This window comes from Panulirus ornatus, chromosome 28, assembly GCF_036320965.1.
Source record: "Panulirus ornatus isolate Po-2019 chromosome 28, ASM3632096v1, whole genome shotgun sequence".
Classification (NCBI taxonomy): domain Eukaryota; kingdom Metazoa; phylum Arthropoda; class Malacostraca; order Decapoda; family Palinuridae; genus Panulirus; species Panulirus ornatus.
Genome location: NC_092251.1, coordinates 16,626,435 through 16,650,879, shown reverse-complemented (window position 1 = coordinate 16,650,879; position 24,445 = coordinate 16,626,435). Strand labels below are relative to the sequence as shown.

Sequence of the window (24,445 nt, the reverse complement as noted above, 5' to 3'; positions counted from 1 at the left end):
AAAGAGCATACTATTCTTTAAGGTTTTCCTTCACTTATAGATAAAATACACATTCTCCAGAGAAAAAAAGCTTTTTTAATGCATTGATTGGAGAGTCAATATAAAATACAGAGTTTGCTGGTCAAAGAGAACAATTATGAAAAACCTACACAAAATTAATGCTGACACAATTGCTCATCCACCCTATATTCTTACTGTTACAGTGATAACCCTGTTGAAAGCTGCCCCATTGAAAGCCGATTCACAGAAGAGCTCTTTTATGGAATTCAGCTGATTCACTACAGAGCTCTTGGCTTTTTACAAAATTCTCTAATGACGTGAAAAATTGCTAACTCAAATGATCTGGTCACATCCATCATTTTTCTTTATGTTTGCTCAGCCAATGACAAAGAATATCAGCACTTAGCTTCTTGTAATTCTTCACCTTAAACATATGCGTGAATGCTCGATCTCTCACTTGCTTCATTCATCATTCTGAATAATATCTGTGAATAACATATACCTATAATATCTGGAAAAAAGTTTTGCAAGAGACAGTGTTGTTAATATACAAAACTGACGAGAAAGAGTAACATTCTGAAGGTGAAAATATATGTACTCATTATTTCATTTATTATACATGATCACCGTATCCTGTGTCAGTGAGGTAGAGCTAGGAGACAGACAAAGCATGGCCCATCCACTCATATACACATATGGCGCAAGTTCCCATGTGGATGGCTCAGCCTAACTTGGTGCCTTCCCATCAAGAGCAACCTCCCATGATGGTCTTCATGACATAACCACCACCTGTCTCCATGCAAGGTTCTGGGGAGAATGGTGCCCATAATGGCTCCTGCTGGTGGGATGGCTGTCATGACTCAGACAATGAATCACCCAGATTCAGGTGTTGGTCCTGACCAACACACCCTAAATGCACCTGATCATCACCATCCTCCCCATCACCATCATGGTCCCCTTGGCCCACATCATCCTGGTCCCCCCCTCCACATCACCCTAGTGGACCTCCTCAACCTCTCCCAACAGTAACTCCCACACGCACAGGTCCTCCTCACTCACAGTATCACCCAGGTCATCACCCAGCACAAGCTCCACATGATGGTTCACATCCATCTCATGCTCCACACCATGGCCCTCACCATTCGGCTCCACATTCTACCCCTCACTCTGCTCCACATTCTGCACCACACTGTGGCCCATATTCAGTGTCAGGAATGTATCTCCATATCACATATGTTATAGTGACTCTTGAAAGGTGATTCATTGAAAGGTAGGAATGCATCTTGAGTGTTCAATGGGTTATCCCTATATTTGCAACTCAAACAAAACCCTCAAGAACTCCCCTGCGATGGGCTTTACCAATACATCAAATTTCTACACAAAATACTGACCCATTAACAATCCAAAAACCTTCAACCACTCCTGGTAACAAAAAATCCCAAACATCTGGAAATTTGCCAGCACAGAAATCAAAATAAACCCTCCCACCCCACCCACCTACCCCACTCTCCTTCCTCACACTACCCCACATCACTCTATCATCAATGTTCAATGTTCAAACTTGAAAAACTGACCTACAACAGAATAAAGCAAAACATCCTATTTCTACCCACAAGGAATGTTTTTAGAACCAATCAGTCCATTACCACAATGCACACAAACCTTATACAACATATCCAAGATGTCTTCTACCAACTACAACCACCCTCCAAAAGCAAAAGAACCTAAAAATCTTTTAATACTGTTCCCATGCATAACAAAACTGATGCTTGATATCAGTCTCTACAAAAATATAAAAAGGCTAATCAATTTCACAACTGGCTTCCAAGCCAGTCAAACACAAAGGCCTCACTTCCAAAATTCTCAAGCTCTACAATGAAGGTCCCTAAAGAACCATTCTTTCTCTAACCATCATCGATTTCTTCCTACTTGACTTTCCTAAACCCCTCAAAACCCCAGTGTAATAGTCCTATGTAGTTATCCACAAAATTTTATCAAAGCACCTTACCACTACACAAGCAACAAGACACATGCACCACTACCTCACAAAATTAGAAGACTGGCTAGTTAAAACAGAATTTCTGCACCATCATAGAAATCCACCTCCACCTTCTTGACAATATAAAAGAATCCAAATTCAACCCTCTCATAACTTTAGATGATTAACCACTCCCACTTATCAAAGCTCCAACAATACTAGGTATCACACATGACACACACATGATATTCACTCTCCACATCTCAAACATCAACATAAAAGTCATAAAAAACTACATACACTTTAAATAATTCCTTGCAAAAGCCTCAGACAAGAAAACAACCTCAAAACCCTTTACAAATGACTCCTGAGCTTTACCTTAGAATATGCCTCAACTGCCTGATCACCCATTCATTCTGAAACAAATGTAATAAAACTACAAACTACATGAAACAGACCACTCAGAACAAATAATTGTTGCTTAGCAACCACAACCACAAAACACCAAAACAAATATACTTCTGATACAGTCCCATCATAATATTCTTCCCCATTCAGTTCTTTGCAACAGCACAAGACCCACCCCAACTAAACCAATCTATAATCAACTACCATCCTGCGATCAGAAGTATTATGTTCACCATGCCACACTTATGAGCAACCTATACTCACAGATCCCCCCTTTCCTTGGCAACTACACCACTGACAAAACATATTCACATTGTAATGACGAGACAAGTACTACAAAAGCATACCCTCGATTCATTCTTAAACTTAACTTTACTCCACAAGACATACATCCATCAAAAACAACACTCCTCAGATATGTATGGGTTATGTTCTCTGATCTGCATTATAGACATCACCCATCTACCCAATATCACAAACTATAGGCAAAGAAAACTTTCTCCTTAACTGTTCTACTCATCCCACAAAGACAAATGCACACTATCAAATCAATTTTGGCCTGTTTTCCCACCCAGGGTTGGTTTTCTGAGTGCTGTGGGAGCCCCATGGAAGGAGCTCCTGGAGCAGAGAGGTTAGTTACATATACATCATATGCTGTACCTCTTTAAATATATATCCATTCAAAATCTATCTAAAGATAAAAATAAGAAAAACATTACTTCATCTCTGGATGTGCATCCTTAAAAATACTTACAGCATTAAGAGCATACACTGGAACCATCCATAGTATTCTGAAAAGAGTATTGTAATTAATCCTAATAAGATTAACAATATGAAACATTGAAAAAGATATAATAAAAAAATTAATGTATATCAATCAAGTTATTGAAATATCAATCATGATGGACTAATTAAATCAACTGAAACAACCACATATTCATGTCAACACTTTACCATCTTCATTAATGTAAAATGCTCTAAAAAATATCATGTATTCTGTAATTCGATAAAGATTTTTGAAATAATACATGAATTTAAACATTGAAATATCTATGCAAAATTTCATTATTATGATAATTATTATCATCATTACTCATATCATTGTATAAGGAATAGAGTGAATTGGAACGATGTGGTATACTGGGGTTGACATGCTGTCAATGGACTGAACCAGGGCATGTGAAGCGTCTGGGGTAAGCCACAGAAAGGTCTGTGGGGCCTGGATGTGGACAGGGAGCTTTGGTTTCGGTGCATCACACATGACAGCTAGAGACTGGGTGTGAACAAATGTGGCTTTTTTGTCTGTTTTCCTGGTACTACCTCGATGAAGTGGGGGGCTGCGATGCTATTTCCTGTGGGATGGGGTAGTGACAGGAATGGATGAAGGAAAGCAAGTATGAATATGTACATGTGTATATATGTATATGTCTGTGTATGTGTATGTATATGTATGTACATTTTGATATGTATATGTTTGTATATGCATGTATATGGGTGTTTATATGTATATACATGTATATGAGTGGATGGGCCATTCTTCGTCTGTTTCCTGGCACTACCTTGCTAATGTGGAAAACAGTGATTATGTAAAATGATAATTTTTCATTATCATCATCATCATCATCATCATCATTCTTATACTATCTCAGATCTCTATTCATGAGGCTCCTCCAGCTTTAAGGCTCCAATCTATGTAAGAGCACGAAAATGATGGGCTTCTTTCAAGAGAAGTTCCTCAACAAGATTATACTTCTTTCTGTCCATTGATAATAATTCTGTCTCAATGTTGGTGACTTTCTTGACAATAATCAATCTAAGAATATGTAAAGTAATGAAGATGAAACTAAGTGAAAGATGGTCTCAACATGATTATTACCTAGGAAGAAATCAGCTTCAGGATCCTGTGTGTCTGAGGCCTTTGGGAGTAGACACTGTCCCTTATCCATATCAGGAGAAAGTCAAGGAAAAAACGGTATGCTGGCATATATTAGAATATCTTTCAAGTGTACTGATACGGAAATATTTAGCAAGCTATACACATCTAGCACAAGGCCAAAACTAAAATATGCTTCTAAGGTTTACCACCACACCTAAAGAAACAAAGAGCTGATAGACAAGATCCAGAGGAGAGCAAAAAAGATTCTACCAGAATCAGGAAAGCTAAGCTTAAGGAAAAGGCTGGAGGCTTTAAATTTTGCCATCTCTGATGAAAGAAAACTGAGGAGTGACCTGATCACAAACTTTAAGTTTTTAAGAGAGATCGATGATGCGAACAGTAGATAGTTTTTTAAGAGATGTAGGGATAGAGCAACCACAGAATATGATATGAAATTAAGTAAGAAACTTGTAAATAAGGATGTGAAGAAATACTTTTAGAACATAAGAGTGGTGGATGAATGGAACAAAATGACTGATGACATAGTTAATGCAGACAGCATACATACAGTAAATACAAGCACTTGTATGATAGTATGAAGTGTTCAGGAGATGGGGCCCATGACAGTGCAACTCCCTCCCCATGATAAAACAAATAGATAATTACAAATATGTAATTATAATTACAATGTATCCACTTGCAGACACAGTTTGATAATACCAATATAGAGAAATATATTTGTCATTATCATTACCATTATTCTTGGGATAGGGAAGACTGGATACTTCCTATGTGGGTCATGCATTCACAGTGATAGACTGAGATGTTAATGCTCAACATGGATACCTCTATCCCATATCAGCGATCGTAAAACAATTATCATGAATAATCACAGATACACACATACAGTACGTTATTTTTCATTTATTATGCTTAAGCGCTGTCTCCTGCGTAAGCGAGGTAGTGCAAGGAAACAGACGAAAGAATGGCCCAACACACCCACACATACACACACACACATATACATACATACATATGTATATATTCATACTTGCTGCCTTCATCCATTCCTGGTGCCAAGTCACTACACATGAAAAAGTGCCAGGAACAGACGAAAAAGGCCACATTTGTTCACACTCAGTCTCTCGCTGTCATGTGTAATGCACCAAAACCACAGCTTTCTTTCCACATCCAGGCTCCACAGACCTTTCTATGGTTTACTCCAGACACTTCACATGTCCTGGTTCAATCCACTGAAAACAAGTCGACCCCAGTATGCCACATCATTCCAATTCACTCTATTCCTTGCTCACCTTTCACCCTCCTGCATGTTCAGGCCCCAATCGCTCAAAATCTTTTTCACTCCATCCTTCCACCTTCAATTTAGTCTTCCGCTTCTCCTTCCTCCCTCCACCTCTGACAAATATATCCTCTTTGTCAATCTTTCCTCACTCTTTCTCTCCATGTGTCCAAACCATTTCAACACACCCTCTTCTGCTCTCTCAACCACACTCTTTTATTACCACACATCTCTCTTAACCTTTCATTACTTACTCAATCAAACCACCTCACACCACAAAGTGTCCTCAAACATTTCCCTTCCAACTCATCCACCCTCCTCCGCACAACCCTATCAACAGCCCATGCCTCGCAACCATATAACATTGTTGGAACCACTATTCCTTCAAACATACCCATTTTTGCTCTCCGAGATAACGTTCTCACCTTCCACACATTCTTCAACACTCCCAGAACCTTTGCCCCCTCCCCACCCTGTGACTCACTTCTGCTTCCATGGCTCCATCCACTGCTAAGTTCACTCCCAGATATCTAAAACATTTCACTTCCTCCAGTTTTTCTCAATTCAATCTTACCTCCCAATTAACTTGTTCCTCTACCCTATTGAGCCTATTAACCTCGCTCTTATTCACATTTCCTCTCAACTTCCTTCTTTCACACACTTTACCAATCTGTAACCAAATTCTGCGGTTTCTCACACGAATCAGCCACCATCGCTGAATCAGCGAACAACAACTGACTCACTTCCCAAGCCCTCTCATCCACAACAGACTGCATACTTGTCCCTCTATCCAAAACTCTTGCATTCACTTCCCTAACCATCCCATCCATAAACAAATTAATAACCATGGAGACATCATGCACCCCTGCCGCATACTAACATTCACTGCGAACCAATCACTTTCCTCTCTTCCTACTTGTACACATGCCTTACATCCTTGGTAAAGACTTTTCACTGCTTCTAACAACTTACCTCACATGCCATATACTCTAAAAACCTTCCACAAAGCATCTCTATCCACCCTATTATATGCCTTCTCCAGATCCATACATGCTACATACAAATCCAGGCCCCACAGAGCTTTCCATGGTTTACCCCATATGCTTCACATGCTCTAGTTCAATCCATTGACAGCATGTCAACCCCAGTATGCCACATCATTCCAATTCACACTATTCCCTTATCACCTTTCATCCTCCTCTATGTTCTGGCCCCGATTGCTCAAAATCTTTTTCACTCCATCCTTCCACCTCCAATTTGTTCTCCCACTTCTCCTTCTTCCCTCCACCTCTGACACATATATCGTCCTTGTAAATCTTTCCTCACTAATTCTCTCCATGTGTCCAACCACACTGTTTTTATTACCACACATCTCTTACCTTTTCATTACTTACTCGATCAAACCACCTCACACCATATATCGTCCTCAAACATTTCAATTCCAACTCATCCACCCTCCTCTGCACAACTCTACTATAGCCCATGCCTTGCAACCATATAACATTGATGAAACCACTATTCCTTCAAACATGCCCATTTTTGCTCTCCGAGATAACGCTCTTGCCTTCCACACACACACATTCTTCAATGCTCCCAGACGTTTCACCCCTTCCCCTCCCTGTGACTCATTTCTGCCTCCATGGCTCCATCCACTGGTAAGTCCACTCCCAGATATCTAAAACACTTCACTTCCTCCAGTTTTTCTCCATTCAATCTTACCTCCTAATTAACTTGATCCTCCACCCTACTGAACCTAATAACCTTGCTCTTATTCACATTTACTCGCAACTTCCTTTTTTCACACACTTTACCAAATTCAGTCACCAACTTCTGCAGTTTCTCACCTGAATCAGTCGCCAATGCTGTATCAGCAAACAACAACTGACTCACTTCCCAAGCCCTCTCATTCACAACAGACAGCATACATGCACCTCTCTCCAAAACTCTTGCATTCATCTCCCTACCTCCCTAACCACCTTATCCATAAACAAATCAAACAAACATGGAGACATCACATACCCCTGCCGCATACTGGCATTCACTGAGAACCAATCACTTTCCTCTCTTCCTACTTGTAAACATGCCTTACATCCTTGGTAGACTTTTCACCGCTTCTAGCAACTTACCTCCCAAACCATATACCCTCAAAACCTTCCACAAAGCATCTCTATCCACCCTATCATATGCCTTCTCCAGATCCATAAATGCTACATACAAATCCATCTGTTTTTCTACGTATTTCTCACAGTGTGCATAACTATATATATTTCTAGGGATATTATGAGAATCAAACACCTTTTACAATCATACATATACCTTACTTATAATCGATTCTTCTCAGAATGGAATGCGAACAGTACATGTGCTTGAGTGGATCTAACTAAAGGTATGAAACACACTCCCAATACATTAACACATACAGATTTACAGGGATTAGTAAAATTTATATAACCAGTCACACCACAATGTATTCCCCGCAAGTTGTACAAGGTGACGTAGAGTAATGAGAGGTGAGGATTGGGAACCCTGCTCTCCTTGTATTTCAGTTTCTGTAAGTTGGAAGAGAACAATCTAAGCAAAGAGCGCTTATCAAAGGCTCAGGCCAGGGTATCTGAATGTATGTGAATATAACCAAAATGAGAAAAAGGGAAACATCGGTGGTATGTGAAACAAACATGGATGTTCTAGCTCTGAAGTAAACAGAGCTTAAAGGGAAGATGGAGGAATGGTTTGGGAACATTTTAGCAGTGAGGTCAGGGGTTTGTGTGGGGGCGATAGCTAAGGAAGGAGTAGCACTTCTGCTTAAGGAGGTGATGTGGAAATGTGTAAAAGAATGTAAGGATGGAAACTCCAGATTAATGCTAGTTGAAATGAAAAAGGGTTACAATAGGTGGGTGATTATTAGCATTAATGCACCTGAAATCAAGAGGACTATGGAAGAGCAATGGATCTTTTGAGAGGAGCTGAGAGAGTGCATCAGCAGTTCTGAAAAGAGAGAGTGGGTGATATGAATGCAAAAGTGGGTAATGTGACAGCTGATGGTATAACTACAAAGGGTATGGGGTATTCAGTGATGTGAATGGAAGCAGTGAACAGCTAGCAAAGCCATATGCTGAAAAAGGACTGGCGACTGGGAATACCCTGATTAAAAATAGGGACTTAAGTAATTAAATCATACATGGGTGACTAGGAAAGACAGAAAGTAGTCATTACTGGATTGAGTACTCATTGACAGGCATGCAAAATAAAGACTCTTGTATGTGCATATGCTGAGAAAGGTAGCTGGTGCAATATGAGGATTTGTAGAGGCTTTAGGAAAAATCAAATTGACATGACTGAGAGGAGGGTGGTGAAAGTAAGTGAGCCTGGATAAGGAGCTTGTGTGAACAGATACCATTAAACTTAGTATAAAATGGTAAAAAGTGAGCATAAATGAAGCTTGGAGAGTGTGTGATGAATGGGAGGTAATTTTGGGAGTAGTGCTAATATGTGCATGAGTAGATTCCATTATGCACCACGAGGATAGATAAGGCTCTAACTGGGACAATCCTGGTGGAGCTGAGGCCTTTTCTTTTTCTCTTGCTAATGATCTAGAACAATCAATAAAATACCCATCCTGTGTTCCCAACTGTCATGATCACATTCTAAAACACCTGACCCCTTTTTTACCTCTAAACCCAATCACTGTCATGCATCATATCTACTGTTTTAAGATCCCCTGACCACAATATTATTTCATTCACTTCTAATTTGATCATGCTCATCCCCCCCCCCCCCCACACACACACACACACACACACACACACACACACACACACACACACACTCTCTCTCTCTCTCTCTCTCTCTCTCTCTCTCTCTCTCTCTCTCTCTCTCTCTCTCTCTCTCTCCTCTCTCAAAATGTCAACTACGAAACTTAAGGATCTTAAAGGTTATCCCAATGCAGCCTCTCTATTGATTTTCCCTGGGAAGCATTGCTTCTTTGGTCGGGATGCCTCATGTTGTGCTTGAATGTAGAGCAAAGATTAGCTTGACTGGGATGGAGTCCTACTCTGATGCCTGTCACATTACGTACAGTACCTTCTGGACCATGAAACTTTTCCTTTCTCCTGAAACCCTCTCCACTTTCAGTTCAGCTCAGGATAGATGCAAAGTTGATCTTTGGAGAGCCAGATGTACATTCATAAAAAGAAAGTGCACTGACTTGACTTCTACTGACAGACCTTTTTGGTCTTTAATCAAAAGCAGCTCCAACAACTTCTGTAGTTCAACCTTTCTTCCTCTTTTCAGACCTGATCAATCTATTGGTAACTCTTCTGCTGATAAAGCAGCTCTTTTTGGTTCACTGTCTTCCCCTAACGCAGCTTTGGATGATTCAGCTTCTAATCCTTTGCCCCATCTCCACCCACTGAATTTATGCCATCTCCTATATTCTCCTCAAAGATAGTTTTCCTGGTACTCTCACAGCTTCAGATGGATAAGGTGTATGGCTCAGAGTGCATACCTCATTGTGTTTGAAGGGACTCTGTCTCTGAACAAGCACCAATCCTTACTTGCCTACTTTGCCTGAGTATAAAAATGCAGACTTTTCTCTTCTTCTTGGCAGCACATTTGGCACAGCTCATCTCTAAGAAAGGAGACTAATGTAACTCCTCCATTCTTCTCACTTATGCAATCTCTAAAGTCTTTGAGACTCTCCTAAACTCACTTCTCACTTAGAATCCCATTCCCTTCTTTGACATTACCAGTATGGATTTTGCACTACTAGGTTTATAGATGATCTTCTTTCCTGCATGATTCAGCACTGGTTCTTCTCTCAGTAGGATTTTGTAGCCCTCAGTATCTCCTAAGCATTTGACAAGGTGTGGCATAACTCTTTACATTCTAAAATCCCTTCATTTGGTTTCACTGCTTCTCTCTGTTCTCTTCTGTACACATCCTCCCTAGCTATTCTAGTGCAGTAGTTGTTGATGGAGCAACTTTCCTCTCCCATCCTATCAATAGTTGTGCTCCTTTGGGTTCTGTCTTATTGTTTACTTTGTTCTCTCAATAACAGATCCCCTCTCAGCTTCTAACCCTATTTACTCTCATGATGATGACTTCACTTTAAATGCTTTAACTCACTTTTCCTCCTCTCCTCCCTTAGATAACTATCCTCTTTCTCATACTGATCATACTTCCTTTTCCAGTTTTCCAAATTAAGACCTGTGCAACTTTTTGGACAGAGGAAGCAGTAACCTTGTAAAATCTAATAGAGTTAAGATGCAATTTCTCTGTATAACTTTTTCTAAGAATCATCTGTTTCCTTCTGTTCAATTTCAAAACACCACAATTCAACCAAGTAATAACAAAACATGGTGAGCACACCATGTTCTTCGCTCTGCCCTGAAAATCACATATAATTAACATTACAAAGTTTGCTTCCCAATAGCTGGAAACCTTGTATTGATGCCATTATCATTATTCTCATGGGCAGCTACTTCATATCTACAGAGGAATTATTTGCTTAAGAGATAGTGCTCACACATCTAAGGTAGGTCATCCCCAACCTCTCTATCAACTAGAGTGGAATCAAAAGCCTTCCATCTCACCAATTCTAATGGCATCATCTCTCTTCAAACTTCCCTTTCCATATGCTGCAATGTTGTTGCTCTCTCTCTATTCTATATGTATCATTTTGGCCACTGATCTTAAGAGCTGTTTACATGTGTCCCCACCCTCAGGGATTGAACCCACAGCATGTGGTTGGCAGCTGCTTCCCAGTTTCCGGGTGGAGACCAGCCATTCAAGGATTGGCTTTATATCTATATTACTTACTATACTTTGTCACTGTCTCCCGCTTTAGTGAGGTAGCGCAAGGAAACAGACGAAAAAATGGCCGAACCTACCCACATACACATGTATATACATACATGTCCACACATGCACATATACATACCTATAAATTTCAACATATACATATATATACATATACAGACATATACATATATATACATATACAGACATATACATATATACACATGTACATAATTCATACTTACTGCATTTATTCATTCCTGTTACCACCCCGCCATACATGAAATGACAACCCCCACCCCCCACATGTGCACGAGGTAGCGCTAGGAAAAGACAACAAAGGCCACATTCGTTCACACTCAGTCTCTAGCTGTCATGTATAATGCACCAAAACCACAGCCCCTTTCCACATCCAGGCCCCACAAAATTTTCCATGGTTTACCCCAGATGCTTCACATGCCCTGGTTCAATCCATTGGCAGCACGTCGACCCAGGTATACCACATCATTCCAATTCACTCTATTCCTTGCATGCCTTTCATCATCCTGCATATTCAGGATCCAATCGCTCAAAATCTTTTTCACTCCATCTTTCCACCTCCAATTTGGTCTCCCACTTCTCCTCGTTCCCTCCACCTCTGACACATATATCCTCTTTGTCTATCTTTCCTCACTCATTCTCTCCATGTGACCAAACCATTTCAAAACACCCTCTTCTGCTCTCACAACCAAACTCTTTTTATTACCACACATCTCTCTTACCCTTTCATTACTTACTCAATCAAACCACTTCACACCACATATTGTCGTCAAACATCTCATTTCCAGCACATCCACCCTCCTCACACAGCTCTATCTATAGCCCATGCCTCACAACCATATAATATTGTTGGAACCACTATTCCTTCAAACATATCCATTTTTGCTTTCTGGGAGGTTCTCGACTTCCACATATTTTTCAACGCCCACAGAACTTTCGTCCACTCCCCCACCCTGTGACCCACTTCCGCTTCCATGGTTCCATCCGCTGCCAAATCCACTCCCAGATATCTAAAACACTTCACTTCTTAAAGTTTTTCTCCATTCAAACTTACCTCCCAATTGACTTGTTCCTCAACCCTACTGTACCTAATAACCTTGCTCTTATTCACATTTACTCTCAGCTTTATTCTTTCACACACTCTACAAAACTCAGTCACCAGCTTCTGCAGTATCTAACCCGAATCAGCCACCAGTGCTGTATCATCAGCGATCAACAACTGACTTCCCAAGCTCTCTCATCCAAAACAGACTGCATACTTGACCCTCTCTCCAAAACTTTTGCATTCACCACCCTAACAACCCCATCCACAAACAAATTAAACAATCATGGAGATATCACGCACCCCTGCTGAAAACCTACATTCACTGAGAACCAATCACTTTCCTCTCTTCCTACTCGTACACATGCCTTACATCCTCGATAAAAACTTTTCACTGCTTCTAACAACTTGCCTCCCACACCATATATTCTTAATTCCTTCCACAGAGCATCTCTATCAACTCTATCATATGCCTTCTCCAGATCCATTAATGCTACGAACAAATCCATTTGCTTTTCTAAGTATTTCTCACATACATTCTTCAAAGCAAACACCTGATCCACACATCCTCTACCACTTCTGAAACCACACTGCTCTTCCCCAATCTGATGCTTTGTACATGCCTTCACCCTCTCAATCAATACCCTCCCATATAATTTCCCAGGAATACTCAACAAACTTATACCTCTGTAATTTGAACACTCACCTTTATCCCCTCTACCTTTGTACCAAGGAACTATGCATGCATTCTGCCAATCCTTAGGCACCTCACCATGAATCATACATACATTAAATATCCTTACCAACCAGTCAACAACACAGTCACCCCCTTTTTTAATAAATTCCACTGCAATAACATCCAAACCCGCTGCCTTGCCGGCTTTCATCTTCTGCAAAGCTTTCACTACCTCTTCTCTGTTTACCAAATCATTTTCCCTAACCCTCTCACTTCGCACACAACTCGACCAAAACACCCTTTATCTGCCGCTATATCATCTAACACATTCAACAAACCTTCAAAATACTCACTCCATCTCCTTCTCACATCACCACTACTTGTTATCACCTCCCCATTAGCCCCCTTCACCGATGTTCCCATATGTTCTCTTGTCTTACGCACTTTATTTACCTCCTTCCAAAACATCTTTTTATTCTCCCTAAAACTGAATGATACTCTCTCACCCCAACTCTCATTTGCCCTCTTTTTCACCTGTAGCACCTTTCTCTTGGCCTCCTGCCTCTTTTTTTTATACATCTCCCAGTCATTTGCACTATTTTGATGCCAAACTCGTTCAAATGCCTCTCTCTTCTCTTTCACTAATAATCTTACTTCTTGATCCCACCACTCATTACCCTTTCTAATCTGCCCACCTCCCACACTTCTCATGCCACAAGCATCTTTTGCGCAAGCCATCACTCCTTCCCTAAATACATCCCAATCCTCCCCCATTCCCCTTACGTCCTTTGCTCTCACCTTTTTCCATTCTGCACTCAGTCTCTCCTAGTACTTCTTCACACAAGTCTCCTTCCCAAGCTCATTTACTCTCACCACCCTCTTCACCCCAACATTCTCTCTTCTTTTCTGAAAACCTCTACAAATCTTCACCTTCGCCTTCACAAGATAATGATCAGACATCCCTCCAGTTGCACCTCTCAGCACATTAACATCCAAAAGTCTCTCTCTCGCGTACCTTTCAATTAACACATAATCCAATAATGCTCTCTGGCCATCTCCCCTACTTACATATGTATGCTTATGTATAACTCTCTTTTTAAACCAGGTATTCCCAATCACTAGTCCTTTTTCAGCACATAAATTTACAAGCTCTTCATCATTTCCATTTACAACACTGAACACCCCATGTATACCAATTATTCCCTCAACTGCTACATTACTCACCTTTGCATTCAAATCATCCATCAATATAACCCGGTCTCGTGCATCAAAACTACTAACACACTCACTCAGCTGCTCCCAAAACACTTACCGCTCATGATCTTTCTTCTCATGCCCAGGTGCATATGCACCATTAATCACCCATCTCTCTCTGTCCACTTTCAGTTTTACCCATATCAATCTAGAGTTTACTTTCTTACACTCTATCACATACTCCCACCACTCCTGTTTCAGGAGTAGTGCTACTCCTTTCCTTGCTCTTGTCCTCTCACCAACCCCTGACTTTACTCCTAAAACATTCCCAAACCACTCTTTTCTTTTACCCTTGAGCTTCGTTTCACTCAGAGCCAAAACATCCAGGTTCCTTTCCTCAAACATACTTCCTATCTCTCCTTTTTTCTTATCTAGGCTTCATCCACACACATCTAGACACCCCAATCTGAGCCTTCGAGGAGGATGAGCACTCCCTGTGTGACTCCTTCTTCGGTTCCCCCTGCTCCCGTCCCCTTCAGTCGCCTTTTATGACACGTGATGAGCGCATGGGAAGTATTCTTTCTCCCCTATTGGCTTTATGATACCTTCTTTTCCTCTCAAACTGCTAAGCTCTGGAATTCTATTCCTTCTTTAGTCTTTCCCTCTTCATAACAACTTTCTCCTTGAAGAGTCTGATCTACAAAGACCTGCAGAGCTCTGATTAATTTCTTTTTTCTTTTCCTTTTACTTATTTCTTTCATCCAAGATGGTCTTGAGATATATCATGCCTGTAGATCAGCATTCACTATAAAAAGGGAAGTAGGCATGTTAGAAAAGGTAGAGACTGGTGGGAGGACAAAGTTAAGCTGCTAGTGAAACAGAAAAGAGAGATATGAGCATTAACTGCATGGAAGGAGTGCAACTGACTGGGAGATGTACAAAATGAAGAAGTATGAGGTCAAAAGGAAGGTGTACTGTCTGAAAAAGAGGGCAAATGAAAATTGGGGTCTACAAGTATCAGCAAACTTCTGGGAGAATAAGAAAATTATTCAGAAAGAATTAAGAGTGTGAGAAAAACAAGAGAACAAGTGGGGGAGTTATAACAGCTAGAGAAGAGGTGAAGAGGTGATGGAGTGAGCACTATGAAGGACTGTTGAATGTATCTGATGATGGAGTGGTAGATGTGGAGTGTTTAGGACAGGGTGTACATGAAATAGAATCATTGCAAATGGTTTTGTGAAAAGGTTAAAAGTAGTGGATGCCTTCCGTAAAATGAAATGTAGCAAGGCAGCTAGAGTGGATGGTGTGACAGCTGAATTTCTTACGAAAAGGAGTAACTGCGTAATGACTGGTTAATTAGGATTTTCAATGTATTTATGTACCGTGGTGAAGGGCCTGTATAAAGGCAGGGGGATAAAGGTGAATGTTCCAACTATAGAGGTATAAGTATGTTTAGTGTATCTGATAAAGCTGTATGACAGAGTGGTGACTGGCAGGGTGGTCACATGCACAGAGCATCAGAATGGGGAGGAAAAATGTGGTTTCAGGAGTGGGAGAGGATGTGTAGATCAAGTGTTTCCCTGACAGATGTATGTGAGAAATACTTAAACAGAAGAATTTGTATGTGGCATTTATGGATCTGGGGGAGGGTTGATAGTGATGCTTTGTGGAAGGTGTCACAAATATATGGTGTGAGATGAAAGATATTAGATGCAGGGAAGAGGTTCTATCAAATGAGTTAGTCATGTGGGTAGAGCAATGCGAGTGTCCATGAGAACATTGGTCTATGGCAGGTGGCGAGTGATATCACCATGGCTGTTTAATCTGTTTATGGACAGGATGGTGAATGTAAAGACTTTGGAAGGATGGTTAGGTCTGTATTCTGGCAAGGGTGGGAGTGATTGGGAAGTGTTTCAGTTATTGTCTATTGTCTGCTGATGATGTGGCATTGGTGGCAGATTCAAGAAACTGCAGATACCAGTTTCTAAGTTTGGGAGTAAACATTAAATGAGAAGTTGAGAGTAAATGTGAATAAAAGCAAGGTTATTAGGTTTAACAGAGGAAAAAGACTTATAAAATATTATAGATATCTGGTAGTGAATATGGCACAAAATATAACCATGGGAGCAAAATGAGTCATGGATTGGGTGAAGGGACAAAGGTCCTGTGAGCATTTCTTGTGAGATGGCTATCTGGGAAGGCACAAAAGGGTATGTGTGAAGGTGCAGTAGTCCTGATGGTGTTGTATGAATGCAAGGAGTGGGCTATAGATAAAAATTTATGAAAGAGGGTGAGTGTATTCAACATTAAAATGAGAACAATATGTTGTGTAATGATGGTAGACTTAGTAAGAAGTCATGAGTTAATGACAGGAGTATAGTTGAGAAAGCAGAAGAGTGTGTACTGATATTGTTTGGACAAATGGAAAGAATGAGAAAGGAAAGGCTGAAAAAAGGATATATGTATAAGAAGTGGAGGGGCCAAGAAGGAGACCAAATTGGAGATGGAAGGATAGAGAGGAAGAGCTTTGTGTGCTTAGGGCCTAAGCATGCAAAAGGGAGCAAGGCATCCACGGGATAGAGTGACTGAAGTGATGTGGTATACTGTGGAGATGTGATGTCAATGGAGTGAACCAGAGCATACAAAGAAGCCTGGGGGTACAATGGAAAGGTCTGTAGGGTCTGGCAGCAATTATCCATTGGTAATTACCTGTCAGTACAGTATGGAGAGTTCTACATTCATGGGACAGCATTTCCTGAACTGTCTAAGTCATCAAGGAGTCCCATAATTCTTTGTAAGCTTCTAGCATTCACTGCCTTTTTGGTTAGTTTATTCCAAGTACCTAACACCCTAAAACCTACACCAGTACTTCTTAATATCCTTCTGAATTTGATTTTTTTCAGCTTTTTAAGAAAATGTCATTACCCAGATACTTGACTGCAAATCTTACATTTGCCAGATGGCAGTCTGCCCCTTTTACAGTTCTCCCAATCAGCAACTCTAGTGATAAATTAGGCACTTGCAGATTCCTGTAATTTACTTCCTACTCGGTCATAATTACACTGAGGCCTTATTTCACTCTGTCCCATCCTTATCACCTTGTGTTTACCTACGACAAAATCTCAGCAGCCATTTATCAGACCAACTTTGAGATTTGTTTAGATCCCCCTGAAGGCTCATGCAATCATAATCATTCTTTATTTCTTTCATGATCTTGACATCATCCACAAACATATTCAGATACAATTCTAATCAGTCATGAAAGTCATTTATATACAACAAGAATAGGAGTGAACCTAGGACAAAACCCTGTGGCATGCCACTTCAAGGATACACCTCTTGCCTGTGTTCTTTACTCCCTTTTAATATGGTAGTCTTCAATCCAGTGAAAGAGACCAACCCTAAATCCTGCTTGTAAATCTAGATTATTAGGCAGTCTCCAATGAGGAACTGTCAAAGGCTTTCTGACAGTCCAAGAACACAAGGTCTACCCATTCCTCACTTTGATCCAAGATGGAGCTCACCCTGTCAATGATGTCTAAAAGACTGGTTATGTATAACCTCTTCTCCCTAAAAACCATGTCGTCTCCATGTTAGAAAGTCTATGCTTTGCACAGAGTCAATCATTTCCTCTCTGATAATCTTTTCCAATGTCTTACAAATCATACTTCTTAGTGAGACTGGCTTGCAGTTCAGTGCAGTTTCCCGATCCCCCATTCTTCAGTATAAGCAGAACATTTGCCCTCTTTCACACCCTTAGAAGCACACCTTCCATTAATGACTTCGTGAATACATTTCTGGCAAGTGTCTCTTCACACTCATTCAGTACACATGGGGAGATTTCATTAGGAACATGAATTATGTGTGGGTCAAGTTATCCTAATAGTCCAATTATGTCATTCCTGCTGATTAATACACATTCCAAGACTTCATCCCCTCCAACCTTGGTAATGCTGGTTTGTTATCGTCCTCTACAGTAAAAAGACTTCTCAGCTTATCTTTAAACTCCAAACGTATTCCTCATCATCCTCAAGAATTCTTTCCTATGATTCTCTTAGTTTGGTTAGTTATTTCATAAAGTGCTTGTTCCTCATAAACATATATCAAAAGTTTTAGATTCTCTTTTGCTCTTTCTGCAATGTTTTTTTTCTTCTTTTTTTCAAAATCTATCTGCTCCTCCCTCCATATGTTCAAGTAATCATTTCTTGCTCTCCTGTATCTTTCATCTGCTGGCTGGCTGCTCCGTCTTTTGTATCTTTACCAGATCACTTGCTTTATGACATTCCTTGTTGAACCATGTCTCTCCCCCAATCTGCTCCTCCTCCTTTATTGGCCATTATAGGTTCTCATGTTCTGACCCCTTTAATGTAGATTTTAGAGAATATTCTATTGCACTGATCCATACTCTCGTTATAAATCTCCATCTCCCAATTGATACTTTCAAAGAACTTGTTCAGCTCATAAGAAGAAAGTGGTGAAAGTATGTAATGCAAAGAGACTATGAAGAATATTGGGAGAGATTGAGTGCTGAAAGGTAAAAGGTGAAAGTAAATGAAGCAAAGGTAGTGGGTGAGGAATAGAAGGTACTGAGGGATGCCATCCTAGCATGTGTGAGAGAAACGTGAGGCATGCAGAAGGTGGAAGAAGGGCAAGTGAGAAAGGGCAGAGCCTTGGGATGATGAGGTAAAGCTGCTAATAAAAAGAAGAGGGAGGTACATGGGCAATACTTACTGGAAAGGAGATGTACAAAAGAAAGTGGAAGTAAGTGAAAGAGGAAGGTGCAGGGGAAGAAAAAGACATTAAATGAAAGTTAGGATGAGCAAATATCATTAAACTTCAGGGAAAGAAAGATATTATATCTTCAATTTTCAATGTGCTAACACATTCTTAACAGCTCATTAATGTAGGAATTTCATTATCTTTAATGGAAACTGCAAATGCATCGATAACAGAATTACTTATACGTGTAAGTTTATCTTGAATCATTTGCTTCTACGAAGACATAATTCTTCGTGATTCATTTAATCCTGACTGACAATAGTTGGTCCAAAAAAAGTCCTCTGCTCAGTAAAAGAAATACTCCCTGAACATCATCAGGCAGTGAGCCTTCCACTACAAGGTAAGGACTGTCAGGATCCCATGCATCAGGAACAAAACAGCAACATCCTAATTAGAAGAGTATGCCTAAACCATGTCAGGAAACTGCTGGAGGGTCTCCAAAGCAATGGTTCAGAAAGTTTTAAACACAGGAAATACCAGTCTGAGAGTTTCAAGGAATTCCTGGGACTATGGTGTTCAGGACTCAAAGCTCCTGTCTGACACAACTAGGTAGTAGTTGGTAGGCAGCCACTGACCAGGGAGGTATATTACCAGTACTACCTGCCTGGGTATTGAGAGGGTCTGTGAGAGCTGCATACTGAGCCAACACTTCAGCGGTTGTCAAGCTGCACTCGTTTGACTAGGTAGTTGTCTTTTCACTCTGCCTCATCCACATGTGGACTGCTAGTATTCTGTACACAAACATACATTCTCTCCTTGTCACAAATAACACTTGACACCACTTATTTCACACAACTCATTCTCTGCAACTCTATATTTTTCTGCAGTGAGCAGTTCGTGCTAGCCCAGCCTTTTGGCAAAATGGAAGGAGCAACAGAGAGAAGTAGTAAGTAGGAATGTTAGACAGGAGCTCTAGCCAGAAACATTAGGTAGAAGTAGTAGGTAGGAACATTAGCTGGGAGCATTAGGTAGAAGCAGTAGGTTGCAACATTAGGCAAGAAGATAGGTAGACACATTAGGTAGAAGTAGCTGGTAGGAACATTAGGTAACAGCCTCTGAAAATACTGTGCTAAAATTGCCTTCTGCAAATGGCCTGTTAAGGGTGAGGCATTACAGGCTAAGATGGGGCACTGGAGTTCAATAGTTATGGAGACTCTTTTGCCAAGGCCCCCCCCTTGAGGGAGTTCCCAAAGCAAATGGGCATCAGAGATAGAGATAGATAGATAGACACGTCACATCTTAAAGCTGAAAATCGTCAAACTGAAAGGTATCACTTAAAGGTCTCCAATGACCCATCAAGGTGGGATGTCGGAATAAGGCATAAGGCATCTCTAAGACTAAGCTGAATGAACCTTGTCCAACTGTGATGTTCATGAAGCAATAAAAGACCATAAATTCCTCAAGCTGGGCATTACCAGAAATGCCAATTGGTATCATAGGGTGTCATGTTAAAGCCTAAACAATCAGCTGTGAAGAAAGGTGGAAGGTCTATAAAGTAGTCCTCTTGAATCTGCAAAACATAATACTGAATTGGTGTCAAGAAAGAAGAGACCCAGATTCATTCTTTTCCCATGTTTTTCTTCTATCTCTGTCTCTGATGCCCCTTCCCTCTGAGAACTCCCATCAAGGGAGTGGCCATTGCAAAATCTTCCCCCTTGTCACAGGTGATTCTCCTTTTCTTTATGTTGAAGACTCCAGTCACAGACAAAAGTCCACATCAAGGCTGGGTCTCAGTTGAAATATGGAGAGAATTATGACATGGAAAAAGAAAAGACAAGGGAAACTATTTATGAATTTTGGAGGAAGTGAAAAACCTGTCTACAGAAAGGTGCCAGGTCATAGTTACTATAAAAGACATGAGAAGGTAGAGAGAGTTCCAAAGCTTTGACATGTAAGGGAAGAAGCAGGTATCAAAATGGCCCACCCTTGAGTTGTCGGTGGCCACAAAATAATCATGTGACACAGCAGCTTGCTGAGTACTGCATGATCTAGCTTGTTGTGGGTTTACACATGCAGCCAGCTCTCAGGAACAAAAACCAAAATGTTATCTATAGAAGAGGGAAAGTGAACCAATGTTGCAGCTTAGGGTAAGGAGGTCAAGTTTGGAAGTTTGCCTGGGACAGTTTATAAATTGGATCTCTTTCAACTCAACTCTGCCAAGTAAGCATACAGAGCTAGAACCACCCCAAATGTGATCAAATGTTCACAAGAGAAAAAGTTTCGACATCTAAACGGACACCCAGTTTCTAAGAGGCAGACTTGAATATTCCTGTAATGTGGATTTCCAAGAAAGAGTGGATGTTACAGTAATACCAAGTACGTTCAATGAGTCAAGAGGCGGAATTACTGAACCGTCATTAGACTTTTTGATACAGAGATGGGTAGAAATTGTCTTGAGAGACATAAAAACTAACAAGATTTTGTCTACCCCACTGAGATATCCTGTCCAAGTCTGAGTTTACTGAGGAAGCTGCATTAAGCTGAGATACAGATCAAGTGAGAGAGGATGGAGCAGAAATGAAGGATGTGGATGAATGCAGTGTTGAGTCATCAGCATATGAGTGCACTGGATTATTTGTGGAGGAGAGGAAATCGTTGAAAAAAAGGAGAAAAAGTGTAGGGTACAGACAAAAGCTTGAGGGACACCAGTGTTGATGGAGAAAAGGGGGTAGACTGATCTATCAACAACCACTGGGATAGACTGGCCAGAGAGGAAGCTGGATATGAAGGAGCAGAGTGAGTGTGGGAAGCCAAGAGAGGGGAGCTTATAGATGAGACCTCGATGCCACACCCTGTCAAAAGCCTTAGATATGTCAAAGGCAACTACACATGACTCTTCAAATACTTTCAGGGATGATGACCAGACATTAGTAAGATAGGAAAAAATATCAGCATAGGATCTCACCTTACAGATGGTGATCAGAGAGAAGACTATGATTTTCATGGTGTTTGAGGATATGGGAGTTGTGGGAGGATTCAAAGACTTTGGTAATGGTAGATATCAAAGCAATACAATGATAGTTAAAAGGGTCAGAATGGTCACCTTTTTTAGGGATGGAATGTGTCAATGCATGCTTCCATGAAGGAAAAGTTTTGGTTTTTAAACAAAAGCAGAACTGATGAGCAAGCACAGGTGCAAGTTCAGAGGCACACTCTATCAGTACATGGGGATGGATGCCATCAGGACCATAAGCCTTGCTTGCATCCACAGAAAAAAGCACTTTTTGGACAGTCCAAAAAGAGATTAAGAGATTATGGGAAGAGGCACAGGATTAGTATGAGTAGCAACAGGGGGTGAAGGAATGGTGGAGTCATCCAAGGTGGAGTTTGAGGAAAAACAGGAAACAAAGAGAGTTGCTTTCTCTATGGGAGAGACACCTATAGTACCATCAGAATGGAAAAGTGAAGGAAAGTTAGAACGACAAAAGTTGTCAGAGATGCCCTTGGCTAAAGACTAGAAAGACCTATCAGTCGATGACAAGGAGAGGCTATTGCACTTCCCTTGAATAAAGGAAAGCCTCACCTCATGGATACCTGTGCTTGCAGTGATTATGGGCAGTAATAAAAGCTGAATGGGAGCCAGAGAAAGGAGAGTTTTTCCAAGCTCGATATGCCTGAATGGCCTCAGAACAGGAATGGCTGAACCATGGACTGGATGAAGGGGTTGTCTTGGGCAAAGAGGGAATAAATGTTCCCATTCCCGCAAGAATAACCTTTGCTATGCATTTGGCGAAGACAGAAGCATCACCACATAAGACACATTAATTTACCTAGGAAAGTCAGAAAAGAAGTTACATTAAGTTATTCCAGTCAGCTTTGTTGAGTAGCCAGAATTTATGATTAGAAGGGGCTGATGAAGGAGGTGCCATTAGAAAAGATAATTCATGAAAGTGTGATCAAATGAACCAATTAGGGGCAAGACTGTGCATGTACAGCAGGATGGCCTAGAAGTAAAAAACAAATCCAGAATATTAGGAGAAAAGTCATAGCGGTCAGGTATATGGGTAGGATGGGAGATAATTTGCTCTAAATCATTGAGAATAGAGAATGTGAAGGCTTCAATCCCTCCCACATATGTATGGGAGCAATTCAACCATCCCTATGGTGAACAGTGAAATCTCTAAGGTAGAGGATCTCGGCTTGCAGGGGAGAGGATGTCACAGTCTCATGGCAGGAGTCAAGATAGTTGAAGGATATAAAATTTGTAGAATTATGAGAGCAATACATGAAACAGAGAAAAAGTGTGGTGGTAGGAAGACAGACCTCGAGCCACATAGCATCAAAGTGCGGGGACTCAAGTCCTTGAAGCATGCAACAGGTGTGTTGATGTTGGAGTAAGCACAAACACCACCTTTGAACCTAATCATTAGTGGAGGTTATTGATAGATATGAATAAGGGACTAGTAAGAAAATCATTAGACAACTGTGTCTCAGAGAGAAGAGAGGTAATAGCCAGATGTATTCAGCTGGGGAGAGGTTACCAGAGAGACCAAGACTGTCGGTACAGTGAACAGAAAGAGGAAGGTCCAACAGAGAGGGAAAGGTAATGAGAGGGGTCATTACTACTACTGCCAGAGCTCTCCCTCTGACTGGCAGTAGAGTCAGGCAGACACCTGGAGATTCTTAGCACCCCATGATGCCAGGGACCAGGGGGCCATAGATTTAATGGACTCGGTCATGATGATACTTAAACATGTTTGAGTAAACAGGAATTGACAAGAGTACTTAAGTGAAAAAAGTAATAATGATAAGCAAGGTTTGAGTAAGTGTATGGTGCTTGTTAGAAGATGGTAGGACAAGCCCAGCAGTCCCATTCTGATGAGACAGAAAGTAAGACCAGCAATCCTGACAAGGAGAGTGTAAGATGGTTTTGGGCACCACCTCAATGCTCCTCAGTCAGGATGGTAGTACCACCCTGAGCAGCTGTTGTCAACAACCTATTACCTAATGGGTTACTCCAAGGGCAGGGGACAGGATAATCCTTGACTTACACCAAACCCTGTAACTGTACTATCATACACTCTCCTAGTAAACTCTCCATCTTGCATTCTTTCATCATGCACAAACCACCTCCAAGTAATCCATTTCACACTCTACCACCCCAATATTCATCCCCTACCATAGCAAATCTCACATACACCCACTCATTATTTTCCTGTCCATCTAGTCATATCACATGCTCCTTTCAAATAACTAATTTACATAGCCTGGATTCTTGACTTCTGTGATTCATCCCATGTCCATATTTCAGCTGCATATGTCTGGGTTGGGACAACTAGGCAATTCCTTAATTCTTTCTTCACTTACATTCTTACACCTCTACCCTTCATTATTCTATCAATGAACCCAACGACTCT

At 40.8% G+C, this 24,445-nt stretch overlaps 1 protein-coding gene across 3 annotated transcripts in view; it reads right to left on the bottom strand.

Annotated features, from left to right (window-relative positions):
- Positions 1 to 24,445, bottom strand: part of LOC139757868 (transmembrane protein 184C) — a 229,380-nt gene that overhangs the window by 136,132 nt on the left and 68,803 nt on the right. For all 3 annotated transcript variants that reach the window (XM_071678777.1, XM_071678779.1, XM_071678778.1), the window contains exon 4: positions 3,141 to 3,177. In XM_071678777.1, coding sequence (XP_071534878.1) covers positions 3,141 to 3,177 — 37 coding nt within the window. The remainder of the gene's footprint in view (positions 1 to 3,140; positions 3,178 to 24,445) is intronic.